This window comes from Amblyraja radiata, chromosome 14 (genome assembly GCF_010909765.2).
Source record: "Amblyraja radiata isolate CabotCenter1 chromosome 14, sAmbRad1.1.pri, whole genome shotgun sequence".
Classification (NCBI taxonomy): Eukaryota; Metazoa; Chordata; class Chondrichthyes; order Rajiformes; family Rajidae; genus Amblyraja; species Amblyraja radiata.
Genome location: NC_045969.1, coordinates 24,405,910 through 24,418,095, shown reverse-complemented (window position 1 = coordinate 24,418,095; position 12,186 = coordinate 24,405,910). Strand labels below are relative to the sequence as shown.

The 12,186-nt window shown below is 42.0% G+C and overlaps 1 protein-coding gene across 3 annotated transcripts in view; it reads right to left on the bottom strand.

Annotated features, from left to right (window-relative positions):
• rcbtb1 (RCC1 and BTB domain containing protein 1) overlaps positions 1-8,096 on the bottom strand; it is a 51,024-nt gene extending 42,928 nt beyond the window's left edge. For all 3 annotated transcript variants that reach the window (XR_004413997.1, XM_033032811.1, XM_033032810.1), the window contains exons 1-2: positions 8,007-8,096; positions 968-1,164 (exon numbers count right to left, since the gene is read on the bottom strand). Coding sequence is in view for 2 of the 3 variants with exons in the window: in XM_033032811.1 (XP_032888702.1) it covers positions 968-1,093 (126 nt within the window). In the remaining variant the exon portion in view is untranslated. The remainder of the gene's footprint in view (positions 1-967; positions 1,165-8,006) is intronic.
• Positions 8,097-12,186: the final 4,090 nt, after the last annotated feature.

Below are 12,186 nucleotides of genomic sequence, written 5' to 3'. Positions count from 1 at the left end.
ACGTGAAGGTAATGAAACGCATAGAATGGAATTCAAAAAAATTGTCAAGCTGTTGGTCGAGTCAATGCGTTTCCTAGTTGAGATGATGCATGACTTGATTGGGAGCTTGCGTGCGGTGTTGTGAGAATTACACTTAGAACATTTGGAGTCAGGGAATGTAACCAAACGGGTAGCAACATGGTTACCAAATAGAATGCTGAGAGCAGGAGTTAAATGGTATGCTGGGCTTTACTGCAAGAGGATTTGAGAATGAAACGGTTTAAAAAGTTTCAAAAGCATAATAATTGGAATTATATTAAAATTCAGGAATGGTTGATCAAGAAATTGTCAACATCTGCAGTTGCTTTTGACAATATGCATGTTTATTCATGCCTGTGAACGGTAGAACTAGTTTCCTCTCTCTAGCTCAACTTTTATCAATTATTCTTTCTTACCCAACTAAACTTTACAAAATGGGATTTCTTAGGGATTATTAGTATTGGAACATTTTCAGGAGTTATGGAATAGCTGGAACAGTTAGTTAATTCAAACAATAACAGTCTTCAAAAATACATGTAAACTCCCTGCAGTAATCAGTCAGGGAGGCATTAAGTGACGATCTACTGTATTAACACATCGTTAAAGACACATCCCTGCCATGTTGTACACAGTTCAGGACATGTCTGCTTTGTGAATTAATGTAGACAGCAGGAACTGCAGATGCTAGTTTGCCAAAAAATACACAAATGATGGAGTATATCAGCGGGTCAGACAGCAACTCTGGAGAACATAGAATGGTAACATTTCGGGTCAGGTCTGAAGAAGGTTCCCGATCCGAAATGTTGCCTATTCATGTTCTCTAAGGATGCTGCCTAACCCACTGAGTCAGTCAAGCACTTGTGTCTTTTTTATGAATTAGTGTTCTGGCAGTTTGTATCTCCAGAAAGGGAAATAATCTGTACTAAAATAAAATCACCCAAGAACTTACATCGTTATCCTTTGTTACATAGATAGCCTCAGTAGCTGTCGTACCAAAAACACAGGCTTGCTGAATTGATTTGAGTTCTTGTGGAGAAAGTAAGTTGAACACTGGCCACTTTCTAACATCCACCATGACTAGTTTCTTATGCAGAGTTGATGAACATGACCATCCAGTCACATTTCCTCCGTGATACAATACGGTATCTGGAAGAGAGATGGGAGAAATTAATCTTTTTTTTTGATTAGCAATACTTTGAACATTGAGGGAAAAATGTGAGATTATCCACTTTGGTGGCAAGAACGGGAAGGCAGATTATTATCTGAATGGAGTCAGGTTAGGAAAAGGGGAAGTACAACGAGACCTGGGTGTCCTAGTACATCGGTCACTGAAAGTAAGCATGCAGGTACAACAGGCAGTGAAGAAAGCTAATGGCATGTTGGACTTCATAACGAGAGGAGTTGAGTATAGGAGCAAAGAGGTCCTTCTGCAGTTGTACAGGGGCCCTGGTGAGACCACACCTGGAGTATTGTGTGCAGTTTTGGTCTCCTAATTTGAGGAAGGACATTCTTGCTATTGAGGAAGTGCAGCGTAAGTTCACGTGGTTAATTCCTGGGATGGCGGGACAGTCATATAATGAAAGAATGGAGCGACTGAGCTTGTAGTCACTGGAATTTAGAAGTATGCGAGAGGATCTTATAGAAACATATAAAATTATTAAGGGATTGGACAGGCTAGATGCAGGAAACATGTTCCCGATGTTGAGGGAGTCCAGAACCAGGAACCACAGTTTAAGAATAAGGGGTAGGCCATTTAGAAATGAGATGAGGAAAAACATTTTCACCCAGAGAGTTGTGAATTTGTGGAATGTTCTGCCTCAGAAGGCAGTGGAGGCCAATTCACTGGATGCATTCAAAAGATAGTTAGATAGAGCTCTTAGGGCTAGCAGAATCAGTGGGTATTGGGAGAAGGCAGGAACAGGGTACTGATTGTGGATGATCAGTCATTATCACATTAAATGGTGGTGCTGGCTAAGGGCCGAATGGCCTACTCCTGCACCTATTGTCTATGTATCTATGTAAAACATTTTACAAATCAGAAATCTGAGCCTGCAGAACCTTGTTAATCAAGTTTAACTTTTAAAGCAATAAAATTTTAAATATGCAAAACTGTAAGAATCCACTATGAAGATTTTAATGGAACTGGTTTTCAATTATTGAGTGACAGCTCTTATATAACCATCTCACATTGTGTTATAGGTGAACACAGGCAAGGGAGGGGTTTGACAGGGAGATGGTTGGAACAAAGGCCAGAGATTAAAACAGGTGTGAGACAAAGGGATTGAAGAATTGAGAAGCTAGAAGCTAGAAGAAGGAATGTGGATAGAGGGAGGGGAGAAAATAGGTGAGTGTTCACATGGGGTACAGGGACGGGGGAGTGTAGGGGAGAAAGGAAAAAGGCTGGGTTGTTAGAGGATGCCTAAAATTGGAGAAATCAATGTTCATAACATTGGGTTGTAAGCTAACTTCCCACGCGAAATACGAGATATTCCTCCAGTTTGCATGCAGCCTAATTCTGGCAATGGAGGAGGCCGAGAGGTGAAAGGTCAGTATGGAAATGGAAGGGGAGTTAAAAAGGTTAGCAACCTGGAGATCCAATAGGCCTTGGCGGACCGAGCGCAAGTGTTCGTAGTGTTGAGATAATATTTGATAAGATTAAGAAAACAAGTGCAAAAATAATTTGAAATATCCTAAAGCATTTCAGTGGGGGAAAACATATTAGCTTTCAAATGGTAAGATATATTAAACTATTCATCATCATCATCATCATTCTTTATTGTCATCATGCAAAGCAACAAATTGTACAGTGCAAAATGAGAAGACGTTTCTCAGGGAATGCCGGAGCATCGCACATAAAAACTTAAACATTTCACACATAAATAAAAACAATCCAGTTCCTGATAAAAACAGTACGAATAGTTAAATAAAAGTGCAGGTAAAAAAGCAACATTAAAATACAATTTAAAAAAGTCATAAAATGTCCAGGGCAGCTGATTTAAGTGACCTGAGCCAGTGCCAGAGTTATTACTCAGTGCCAGTTATTAAATTGTCAGTGCAAAAGCAGCAGAATCAGGTGGAATGACTGTTTAGCAGCCTCACAGCCTGTGGAAGGAAGCTGTTTAGCAGTCTGGTTGTCCGGGCTTTGATGCTGCGGTATCTCTTTCCTGATAAATTACTGGCTTTACTATAAAGCCAGTAATTCTTCCTGTACCACAGATAATTATGTGAATCAGTATTGTTGATAGGTTTGGTCTCAGAGCTAATTGTAGATCAGCCACGACAGGTTTGAGAAAATGACTGTTTTTGTATTAAAATTACTTTCATTTTTTTTTTCCGGAGCAGTTGCAGAGCTTACAGGACAATTATTGAGTGGCAGAGCTCCAAACACATTTAAAGTTTTACAGAATAATACATCATCACCTACTTTACTGAAAATTCCTCAGGAGGGACGTGTAATGCACCTAGGTAAAGCGAGGCAAACAAATTGGAAGCCTCAAGAGAAATGGCAACATTAACTTTACCTGTATTCAACTTTAAAATGTTCATATAACATAATAAATGAAGACATTATATAATGAGGAGTATAATGGGAAGTGTTAGAAGAAATGCATCAAGTCAGCTAATGCTTCTGAGTATTTTCAGCAAACAAAGGTTCTGCGGTAGAGAGGGGTGGATGTGAGGGAGGAACTTAGAGAGTTGAAGGGCTGGCAAGCTCGGCTCTCCGAATCCTCCAAGATCATCTTCCGATCCAGTGTCCACCACTTGGAGCAGGATGAGACGTGCTCACACTTCTTCTTCCATTAGGTTCACAGGGGGAGCTCTGTGATTAACAGCCTTAGGGAGGAGGATGGCTCGGTAACATCCTTGCAGATGGATATGCTGAGGATCTGCAAATCCTTTTATACGGATTTGTACGACAGCACCGCCTCCCAGAACTTTCTGTCCTCTATCACGGAGGTCTTGGAGGACAGCAAGCGGGAGAGTCTGGACCAACCACTGACCCTAGAGGAGCTGACTGGCTCCATTCGTTCCTTTGACTCGAGTAAAACTCCCGGAAGCGATGGCTTACCGGCCGAGTTGTATTCGGCTCTATGGGACTGGGTGGGCCCGGACCTGCTGGAAGTGTACAATGACATGCTTCCAGCTGGCAGCATGTCAGACTCCATGAGGAAGGGCAGCATCACCCTAATCTACAAGCAGAAGGGGGAGATGAATGACATAAGGAATTGGAGACCCATCACATTGCTGAATGCAACACAGCTTTAGCATTTCCAAACCAAAGGCAACACAGCTTTAGCAATTCCAAACCAAAGGCAACACAGCTTTAACATTTCCAAACCAAAGGCAACACAGCTTTAGCATTTCCAAACCAAAGGCAACACAGCTTTAGCATTTCCAAACCAAAGGCAACACAGCTTTAGCATTTCCAAACCAAAGGCAACACAGCTTTAGCATTTCCAAACCAAAGGCAACACAGCTGTAGCATTTCCAAACCAGAGGCAACACAGCTTTAGATTTCCAAACCAAAGGCAACACAGCTTTGGCATTTCCAAACCAAAGGCAACACAGCATTGGCATTTCCAAACCGAAGGCAACACAGCTTTAGCATTTCCAAACTATATTTTCAAACCACGTTAAGGGCACTGACAGGTCAGTAAAACCACTCACAATTTAGTAGACATGTGTTCAGTGTTATTCACAGCTCAGAGTGAGAGACGTGACCCTCTCGCTCCCCTCATCTTGCAGAGACTGACTGAGGCACGCAACACTTCCGGGTTTTATAGTCCCTCCAGAAGGGGCGTGACCTTCAGGAGAGAGAATCTCAACATTTTTTAAACACTAATAACTCTTTTATTTTCTATTGGGAGAAAGGAAAAGTCCTCTTGTCCTGCACAGCGGCGAGGGACTCTGAGTAAGATGGCCAAAAATCACAGCCGTAAGTGGCAGCGTTTTTTCTAAAATCAATATACAGAACAACAGGAAGTGGTCAAGATCAGACTTTTAGTAATATAGATTATAAATGACTGAAACTAAAGTGTAGATGGGATGTAACGAGTTGTCACAGGAAGTGGTAGAGGCATGTATAATTACAATGTTTAAAAAACATTTGGAAAGGTTCATAGATAAGAAATGTTTGGAGGAATATGGGCTAAATGCAAGTAAATGGGACTAGCTCGAGGACACCTTGATTAGCACGGACACAGTGGGCTGACAGACCTGTTTCCATGTTGTATGACGAAGACTCTATGACTAAAGCTACATATCAGATAAACTCTTTATTGTTGGTATCAGAACTGCCCAGATCTGATAAAAGATCATGAATTTATATTAACTCACGCTTACTTTCTCCAGATTCCTCTTGATTTGCTTTGTGTTTCCAATGTTTTTTATTTCAGATTTACAACTACTACAGTATTTCATACCAGTTTCAGCACTTTATTAACCTTCCTCTGTCCTCAATCATCTAGCTATGATTCCTTCAGGCAGCTGTGATTAACAAAACTTCAGCAACCTCTCTCAATCAACACCACCATTGTTTACATCGGTCAGTCTCAGGCTCCACCTTTCACTGATATCTCCTTTGTCTCGCCATTACAACCCTTTCATTTTACATTGAAACAAGGCTTTTGTTTAAGTTCTGTTTATAATAGCAGAAGGATCAAAAAATACAATGAGAGCCTAGGACCACTCATGGATAAAAGGGAATTTAAGATTGGAGTTGGACAATATAAGCAAGGTACTAAACATGTAGTTTGCCGCTTCATTCACCACGGAGGATCTTGAGATCAGTGTGGAGTATACTAATATGCTAGGGCATTTTGAGATCAAGGTGGTGGTGGAGCTGGCCTGCGCAAAGAACTTTAAGGGGATTAAGACCCCAGAGCCAGTTGGAATCTATCCCAGATTATTGAGAGAGGCAAGAGATTACCATTGGTGAATATCCTTATATCCTCTCTGGCCCAGGCAAGGTCTCAGAGAACTCAAGTGTGGCCAATGTTACTCCTTTGCTTAATAAGAGAGGTAGGGATAACCCAGGAAATAATAGATCAGCAAACTTTACATTAGTGGTAAGGAAGCTATTGGAGGGTTCTTAGGGATAGGATTTGGATGTTAATTGCAGGAATCTTACAGCATTGATGTCCCACTTAGGCGATTTTTCAGGCGACTGTCAAGTCGTAGCAAGTTGCTGAATAACCGGCGACTGGAATGGTGACTGAAACGGTGACTGTCAGAGTGGAACACACACACACATACACACATCGTTTCCTTCACCCGCCAGTTATGCAGGCGGGGACGGCAAGCGGGGGGAGCGCTGTCTGAGTGAAATTCACATGGTGCAAAGCCAATATGATACAGATACACACAGCAAGGTTGGCGTTGTAATTAAGATGGTGAAAGCACTTCTTTAAAAGAGAGGGGGAGAAGGAGTGGAGACAACTTTTAAGAAGCCAGAGATGCACGGCTGTGAAGCTCAGCAGACATTAACATTATCGGCCGGTTATCCTTGGTTCTGAAAACTACTGTTTACGTTTTTTCCCCCAATGAGCCAATGAAATTCACCGGTCAGTACCGGCGACAACCTACGACCTCCTGGCGTCCCACTACCACTGGACCTACGGCACGAGAATTCTCGCTACTCTCCATGGCGGCTTAATTCTGGTCGCCGCTATTTTTTCAACATAACTAGTTCTGAGAATGCGGGAACTACTCACGACCATGAAGGCAACTCCCCGGCAACCACCCGCGAACATGTGGCGACCGCATAGTCTCCTGTAGTCGCCTAAGTGGGACGGGCCTGTTAGGGTCCAAGTCCATAATTTGAGCAGCAAAGAAGGCAAATTTTATTGCTTGCCTTCATCGGTTGGGGCACAGACTAAAAGAATCAACGTCACATAGTAGCTTTATAAAACTCAGGTTAGGTCACATTGGGAGCATTTCTGTGCAGTCGTGGTCGTCGCATTAGAGGAAGGAAGTGGAGGGTTTGGAGAGGGTGCAGAAGAGTTACCAGGATGTGACTAGATTCGTGGGTATTAGCTGTAAAAAGAGGTTGGACGAATTTAGAATGTTTTCTCTGGAGTGGAAAATGCTGAGGGGAGCCCTGATAGAACTACATACACTTATGAGAAGCATAGATAGGATAGACAGTCAGAACCTTTATCCTTTTTGAAATGTCAAAGACTAGAGGACATAGCTTTAAGTGAGTGGGGGTGGGGTTAAAGATGTGTGAGGCCATTTTTTTATTTACAGGGAATGGTAGGTATCCGGAACTTTGTGTTCTGTGCAAGGTTCCAGCATTTGCAGTTCCTTGTGTCTCAATTTGTTCAAGGACCTTTGGGGCAGCCCTGATTTTGTTTTTTTACGTTTAGTAATCTCCCAGCATAGTGCCGTCTCTTCAAGTTCAAGCAAACATAATCAGCCTAATGTAGCCGACTGAGAATGACGAGGGCTTCATGTTGGGGCATGATGAGGGTATGTTCCCTGGGAAAGGAACTAATGTCGGTTTATTTAACACATCAAATTGTTACAGTAAGCTATGTACCATAACGGACCCTCCATTGTATTGATCAGTAAGTGCGACGCTCTAGGTCTGCAAGAATGTCATCGCAAATTTTAATAATAATTGTAAAGTGTAAACCAATAAATCCGGGCTAAAGATTAACAGGAAATACGCAATAAACTCCTGCACTCTGTGCAGGCTCAGTTTCGATTTTATATATCGACTCCAAAAACAAATGATTTAGTCAGATCCTGCAAATCAAGAATACGACTGGTACAGCTAATTCGACATGGAAAACAAAGCAACTGCAACATTAACGGCGCACAAAGCAGTAAAGGCTGTTTGTCCAGTGGCGCTGCCCCCCCCCCCCCCAAAACAAGGGGCTGCAGTTGAAAGGTCACCGCAAACGAGATATCCCAGAAAATTGTCATCATAACCGTCCCGGCTAACGTTACTAGGCGGGCGAAAGAAAAGAGAGAAGCCGCATTACCGGGCGCTTCCTGGGTAGAAACCAAAGATCTTTGGTAGAAACAGCGCAACCTTCCTCCGCGCGCCTCCCGCCGCCGCTCCCGGGCCACGTTCCACCAGGACGCGCGCGCTCGCCGAACCAATCTCGCGTCGATTCATCCATCGCTCGGCGCTCCTCGCCGGCCTGCGGTGCCGCCGGGGCGGTATCTGGTCTCTGCACCGACAACCCGCAGGCCGCTCTCATCAGAGTATCTGATTTCATCATAGAGACCCATTGCCCTGTAGGAAGGAACTGCAGATGCTGGTTTATATCGAAGATAGACACAAAAAGCTGGTGCAACTCCTCGGGTCAGGCAGCATCTCTGGAGAGAAGGAATGGGAGGCGTTTCGAGTCGAGACCCTGTTTCAGACTGAGTCAGGGGAGAGGGAAGGCCCAACAGGCCATTTAGTAGCAATGTTACAAAATTTTGAGATTAAAAAAATCAAGTCTGCAATTTATACCATCAGATAAAGCATAAGATGAAGTTTATTTTGACACCTAATTCACTTTCATATCTTCAGTATTAAAAAAGTTATGGCAATTTTCATACTCTGAAATTAACATCTTGTTCCCTATTACTTTTCCGTTGACTTAACTCAAAAGCTGTGATCGAGGACAGTCAAAAGCCCATAACTTTCTTAAAAATTAAGAGAACTGAATGAAATTTTCAGTTATTATAGTTTGAAGCATTCTGAAACAAATATGAAACAATCTTACTTGGATGACCTAAAATTAAAGCATATAATTAGTTAGTTACCTAATTGTAGCTAATTACAAAATTCAATTACTAGATCTAAACATCTATCCATTTCTTAATAAAAGGTTAACATTTTTAAATAGCCTAAGTGTCCAAATAACATTCACACAATAATTCTCAATATAACATGATTTTTAAATCTCATTGTCATGAATTTATAGGCCAAATGGAAGGAATTTAGTGTTTAATTCTTGTAAATTAATGACCATTTTAATCATGCGAGTGAGATTTTGTGGAACGCGATCGATTGGAATGTTGTGGTTTGCGGTGAATTTAAACACCATATCGGCAGGAAAAATACTGCCGGTTCGTATATATTTGCATAATCACATTTTCGCTGATGAAATTTTGATTAAAGTAATCCAAAGGAGCAAGTTTATAAGTAAAATACACGACTTAACTTATGTTTTGTCCCGTACGGGAGATCCGTCCCGTTAACGACGTTAGAAGTAGATTTTTATTTTACTCCAGCACTTAAATTGTCCCGCTGTTTTAAAAAAAAATTCCGAGAAGGCAGTCGAAACGATTATTCAGCATCAGGTAGTAGCCCGAGTAAATATATCTCAAACAGGCAGGAGAAAATGGCATTTTAATCCCACCTCCCCCCCTCAAAGACGCCAAAGGCACACAACTGCAGCGCCGCTGAAGGTAAGTTTTGTAACATACCTACATTTAGCCCGATGTTTCTGTGCTAGCCAAGGATAGACTTGAAGCTGTTGCCCATGCCCAGCCCCGGGGTACAGCTTTAAAATGGTCATTCTTAAATGTGATGAATACCCCAAGATACATCTTTTCCTACATTGAATGTACTGGAGGAATAGCACCTCATATTCCGCTTGGGTAGTTTATAAACTAACCCGTATGAAGGTTGAATTCTCCAACTTGGGTCACACCCCGCCACTTTTTTCCCCTCTTTCCTGTGCCCCACCTTGGATGTGCACCCAGTTCTCCCAATATCCAGTCCGTTCCGCATCCCCTTCCACCTACAGTGGCTTGCAAAAGTATTCATACCCCTTGAACGTTTCCACATTTTGTCACGTTACAACCACAAACGTAAATGTATTTTATTGGGATTTTATGTGATAGACCAACACAAAGTGGTGCATAATTTTGAAGTGGAAGGAAAATTATACATGGTTTTCAAATTTTTTTACAAATAAAAAACTGAAAAGTGTGGCGTGCAAAAGTATTCAGCCCCCCTGAGTCAATACTTTGTAGAACCACCTTTCGCTGCAATTACAGCTGCAAGTCTTTTGGAGTATGTCTCTACCAGCTTTGCACATCTAGAGACTGAAATTTTTGCCCATTCTTCTTTGCAAAATAGCTCAAGCTCAGTCAGATTGGATGGAGAGCGTCTGTGAACAGCAATTTTCAAGTATTGCCTGAGATTCTCAATTGGATTTAGGTCTGGACTTTGACTGGGCCATTCTAACACATGAATATGCTTTGATCTAAACCATTCCATTGTAGCTCTGGCTTTGTGTTTAGGGTCGTTGTCCTGCTGGAAGGTGAACCTCCGCCCCAGTCTCAAGTCTTTTGCAGACTCTTAACAGGTTTTCTTCCAAGATTGCCCTGTATTTGGCTCCATCCATCTTCCCATCAACTCTGACCAGCTTCCCTGTCCCTGCTGAAGAAAAGCATCCCCACAGCATGATGCTGCCACCACCATGTTTCACAGTGGGGATGGTGTGATCAGGATGATGTGCAGTGTTAGTTTTCCGCCACACATAGCGTTTTGCATTTAGGCCAAAAACTTCAATTTTGGTCTCAACTGACCAGAGCACCTTCCTCCACATGTTTGCTGTGTCCCCCACATGGCTTGTGGCAAACTGCAAACGGGACTTCTTATGGCTTTTTTTCAACAATGGCTTTCTTCTTGCCACTCTTCCATAAAGGCCCGATTTGTGGATTGCACGACTAATAGTTGTCCTGTGGACAGATTCTCCCACCTGAGCTGTGGATCTCTGCAGCTCCTCCAGAGTTACCATGGGCCTCTTGGCTGCTTCTCTGATCAATGCTCTCCTTGCCCGGCCTGTCAGTTTAGGTGGATGGCCATGTCTTGGTAGGTTTGCAGTTGTGCCATACTCTTTCCATTTTCGGATGATGGATTGAACAGTGCTCCGTGAGATGTTCAAAGCTTGGGATATTTTTTTATAACCTAACCCTGCTTTAAACTTCTCCACAACCTTATCCCTGACCTGTCTGGCGTGTTCCTTGGGCTTCATGATGCTGTTTGTTCACTAATGTTCTCTAACAAACCTCTGAGGCCTTCACAGAACAGCTGTATTTATACTGAGATTAGATTACACACAAGTGGACTCTATTTACTAATTAGGTGACTTCTGAAGGCAATTGATTGCACTGGATTTTATTTAGGGGTATCAGAGTAAAGGGGGCTGAGTACTTTTGCACGCCACACTTTTCAGTTTTTTATTTGTAAAAAATTTTGAAAACCATGTATCATTTTCCTTCCACTTCACAATTATGCGCCACTTTGTGTTGGTCTATCACATAAAATCCCAATAAAAGACATTTACGTTTGTGGTTGTAACGTGACAAAATGTGGAGAAGTTCAAGGGTTATGAATACTTTTGCAAGCCACTGTATATCCCTCCTCAGGCCTGACATTTTAGTTGAGTCTTCCCTCTTTGTTGAATTCAATGTGCATGTCACTTTGATCCCCCACTAACCAGTTTGTTGATATCATCCTCCAGCCTAGCTTAATGGTTAACATCAGTCACACTGACGATTTAGGTATCATTAACAAACCTTTTAATTTGAACACCTGCATTAAAGTCTATATTATTATACATGTTAAGGAAAACAAGAGCTCTAGAACTGAGCCCCATATATACTTAATGCCTAGAGCCTATCAGTAACTAAACCCTTTTCTATTTCCCGCAAGGTATTATAGACTTAACCCAAGGTCCCTCTTTTCATTAACAATGTTTAACACCCTAGCATTAACTAAATATGTGTTATTTGTATGTGACTTGCGAAAATGCAAAACCTCCATGTCCTTCTCTTTGGTTAATACAAACAAGAAGTATTCATTTAGGACCTTGCTCACATCCCCTTCATCCATATATATAGGTTAACCCTTTAGTCTCTAAGGGGACTCACTCTTTCTCTTGCTACCTTCGAGCTCCTGATATACTTACAGAATGTCTTGCCATTCTCCTTCATCAAAAAATGACCAAAAAAGATTTAATAGCATCTTATATCTCTCCATATTTCTTTCTCAAATTACACATATATGGAAGAACAGGCCATTCAGCCTATAATGTTCGTGCTGAACGTGATGTCAAGTTCACCTTCATAAATACCACTATCCTATCTGCCTTCCCTGGCAGCAGTTCCAGGCACCCACCACTCCGTTAAAACATTGCCCCACACAACTCCTTT